This window comes from Habropoda laboriosa, unplaced genomic scaffold, assembly GCF_001263275.1.
Source record: "Habropoda laboriosa isolate 0110345459 unplaced genomic scaffold, ASM126327v1 scaffold32, whole genome shotgun sequence".
Taxonomy (NCBI): domain Eukaryota; kingdom Metazoa; phylum Arthropoda; class Insecta; order Hymenoptera; family Apidae; genus Habropoda; species Habropoda laboriosa.
Genome location: NW_017100135.1, coordinates 295,933 through 299,774, shown reverse-complemented (window position 1 = coordinate 299,774; position 3,842 = coordinate 295,933). Strand labels below are relative to the sequence as shown.

At 24.8% G+C, this 3,842-nt stretch overlaps 1 protein-coding gene across 1 annotated transcript in view; it reads left to right on the top strand.

The window, feature by feature from the left end:
- The window catches only part of LOC108576986 (GRIP and coiled-coil domain-containing protein 2), a gene marked incomplete at its 5' end in the record, with an annotated part of 8,293 nt that overhangs the window by 573 nt on the left and 3,878 nt on the right, over nt 1-3,842 (top strand). The window contains 10 exon segments of the mRNA XM_017940101.1: nt 52-704; nt 905-1,423; nt 1,509-1,729; nt 1,806-1,968; nt 2,135-2,426; nt 2,490-2,722; nt 2,804-2,947; nt 3,062-3,226; nt 3,307-3,464; nt 3,564-3,698. Of these exon segments, the coding sequence (XP_017795590.1) occupies nt 52-704; nt 905-1,423; nt 1,509-1,729; nt 1,806-1,968; nt 2,135-2,426; nt 2,490-2,722; nt 2,804-2,947; nt 3,062-3,226; nt 3,307-3,464; nt 3,564-3,698 (2,683 nt within the window).

Here is a 3,842-nt window from a genome sequence, read left to right as displayed (position 1 = left end):
TTCAATAATATTTTATGAAAATAATTATTTAAAAATATTATTGATATATAGATTCTAATGAAGAAGAGCTGTTAACTGGTTTGTTACTTGATGAAAATACTTCCTTAAAAGAAAAGAAAAGTTTATTTACATCTGGTAACAAAAGTAGTCTGATGGAAGATCTTTTCAAGATTAAAAGTCCAATTACATCTACAACAAGTATTAAGTCAAGTAATGAGATGGAGTCAAAATTTAATTTTGAGCAAGGAGAAGTTAATCAGTTGTTTTCACAAAACTCAAACAGTTACTCAAATTCTAAGAGTAATTTTGATGCATCACAAACTGAATTAGTGAAAGAAAAAAATGTACAAAAATTGAAAAATGTATCTAAAAATGAAGAGGATATTTTAGGAAGTTTAATTGATAAGTCAGGTGTATTAGATAATAAACCAAGGAGATCATCCTTGCGAGAAACTTTATTTGAGAATAAATCTTATTTATCCAATGCTATGAATTCCATCATTCCTAAAAATATTAAGAAAATGGAATTGGAAAATATAATACAATCTGCAAACATTGTACAAGAATCAAAATCTGTTCCTACTGATTCATCAACCAAACTTGTTACAAGAGAATCTCGTAGAGGTAGAAGAAGTACAAAAATTGTAAATGACCCCCTTGGTTTACTGTCTGCTGATTTATTGCCTGACCAAAATCTTGAGTTGGTAATTATATTTAATTATTCATAACATAAAATACATAATTTATCACTTCTTTTAGCACACATTGGTGTGCGTAATATAAAAAAATACTTCAGATAGTACCTACAGCAAGAAACAAGATATGTTCAAACACAAATATTAGTCCATATTACTAATAATAATGATAGTATTTTGCAACATTAATTATACTTTTTAATTTTTAGCTAACTAATGAAAATGTGTCAACTAAAGAATTTGTTATGCAAAATGTTAAAACAGAAAAAAATTTGCCAGAATGGTTAGGTGGTTCGAAAAAATTGGAGGATAAAGCATTGGAAGCAAAAAGTGAAGAAGCTACAAAAATTGACAAAGTATCTACTTCTAAGCACAATACTGAAATTCATGATGTCATGAATAATAGTGCAATAGATTCAAAAACAGTTAATGTAAATTATTCAGAAGCTGCATCTATTTTTCCAGAACATTTTTCACTGTTGCTTGGTACGCAATTAAATCAACAGAATGCACTTATGAATATGCAACAACAAGAACATGAATTAAGAACAGCAACAATACTTTCTCAACAAAATGAACAATTAGGAACAGTATCAAATACTCAACATTCCATGCTCTGTAATCAAGAAGAACAATTTAATGCTCTCTTAAAATTACAATTTGAAAGACAAGCTTTACTAGAAAAACAAATAAAAATGCAACAAGAACGCATTAATCAGTATATTCATGTAAGACTTTTTAATATGATATTAGATATTTAGGGTCTAAAAGTATATTAAATGGAATTTGAAAAAATTTCTTCTATTTTTCAAGGCATTAATGACACAACCTATTTCAATATCAAATATTAAATCTGTTTATACGAACTATAAATCGGAATCTAATGAAAAAGAAAAAGAGTTTACAAATGAAAAAGAAGAAATGGAAAACATAATACAAAAATTACGAGTAGAAAAAGCAGAATTAGAAAGTAAATTATCTATAACAAATGAAAAACACAATGATGAAATAACATTTCAAGCAGAATTCTATGAGTATGTTTATTAAACATAATTTATTATATCATGTTTTAAAGTAAAATTTCTAAATAATAAATAATTTAATTTTTAGAAGGCAAATTTCATTTTTAAAAGAAGTAATAAGAAAATCAGAAGACAAAGTTAAACAAGAAGTAGAGTATTTAGAAACAGAATACATAACAAAATTGGAAAGATTAAGAGATGAGAAATTGCAAATAGAAAAGCAATACAAAGAAGACATTCATAATCTAAAGGTTAAATGTTTTAAATACTTTAAGTATAAAACTTAAAATTTTTGTATCATTTCTAACTTTTTAAATTCATTCGTTGCATATTTTACAAAATTAATAATTATAAATACAGTATTGCAAATTCCTTAAAATATGAACAAAATTTGATAAGCTAAACCTTATTACTTAGAATGAACATGCTCAACATATAGAAGAATTTTGTAAATTACATTCTGAAAATGTAAAACTTCTTCAAAAGGAATATTCTAATGTAATAGAAAATATATCTAAAGCTAAGCAAACAGAGGATCATATGGTACAAACTGTGGCAAATCGAAAGACTGATATAGATAATGTGTTGCAAAAAGCCAATTATATAATTGAAAATATAGTAGAAAATAAAAAACAATTAGAAATTAAACATAATGAAATAAAGGTATTTCAAGAAAATACTTTAAAAATACATGAAGATATTGTAGAAGGTATGATATTATAAATTTAGAATTAGTTAAAATCATTTTTACCGTATTTTATAATATTTATAGCACAGAAATTTGAATTAAAACATCAAAACAGTATCTTGGAAGAACATCATAATAGATTTGTAGAAACAACAGAGAAATTAGATATTCGTCTTACACAACTTATAATTGAACTTCAAAAACAAAATACATTGTGTAATGAAGCACATGTAACACTTGAGAAAAAAGTAACAAGTCTTTTACGAGAAAGAGAATTATTTGAAGAAAAAATGAAATGGGAAAGGGATTACATACAGGTATAACTAAATAAAACTTTCTATTTAAATCATTAGTTATATTCAGAAATTATTTTTCTTATTTTATATATATTACTGTAGACGTTAAAGGAATCTTGGATAAAAGAACAAGAAAAATAAGTAAAATTATTTCTAGAAGAAAAAAAAGCAATAGCAGCAGAAAAATCACAATTAGAAGTTTTAAGTAAATTAAAAAGTAATAGTGGTGAAATTGCAAAAATAGAGGTACAAGAATTATGCAATACATTCATAACTTTTACAATAAAGAAATAAAGTATAATTAAAAAAAAAAAACTATTATTGTATGCTTATTCATTATTAAATTGCTTGTTATTATAGTTGGAAGCTGCTATTAAAACTGCACAAGAGGCGACTGCCTCTGCCAATCGAGAAAAATTAAAATGGCGAGAAAAAATTAATGAGCTTAATATTCATAAACAAGTTCTACAAGATAAAGAAAATTTACTTATTTTACGCGCCAAAGAACTTGAAAACCTTACACAGGTAATATTTAAAAACATTTATTACAGTGTTATAGTTAATTTATTGATGTTTAAACAAAGTGATTATTTCAACATTTTTAGTCTGCTTTATCTAAAAAGGAAGAAGCAAGAAAAGCTTTACAAAATGCAAAATATTTAGATAATCAAAATAAAGAAAGATTTAATCAATTACAAATACAAATTCAGGCATTAATGGAAAGAGAAAAAAGAGCTGCTACAGAAAAATACAATGTTACAAAGTAAGTTATATATTTATATATCGAGAATATTTTATTTTCAAATTAAAAAAATCATTGGACTTGTTTTATTTAATATATTTGCTAATTAATATTTACAAGAGATAGAATGACTTCATTGGCCTACAAAGCTGAAAAACCAGAAAGAGATATTAGTGTTTCATATAATGGTCAAAATGATATGTTACCAATACTTGATGTACAGGCAGAACCTGAAATCACTACAGAACTGATGGTAAGAAAATGCATTCAAAATTATTTATTATATTTACTCGAAATATTATTTATTCAAAATATGATTTATTGTAGAACATTGTAGATCCAAATTTAATTATGTTAAAATTAAATCTTAATGAGGAGTTTGATTCTATCAACAAGTAT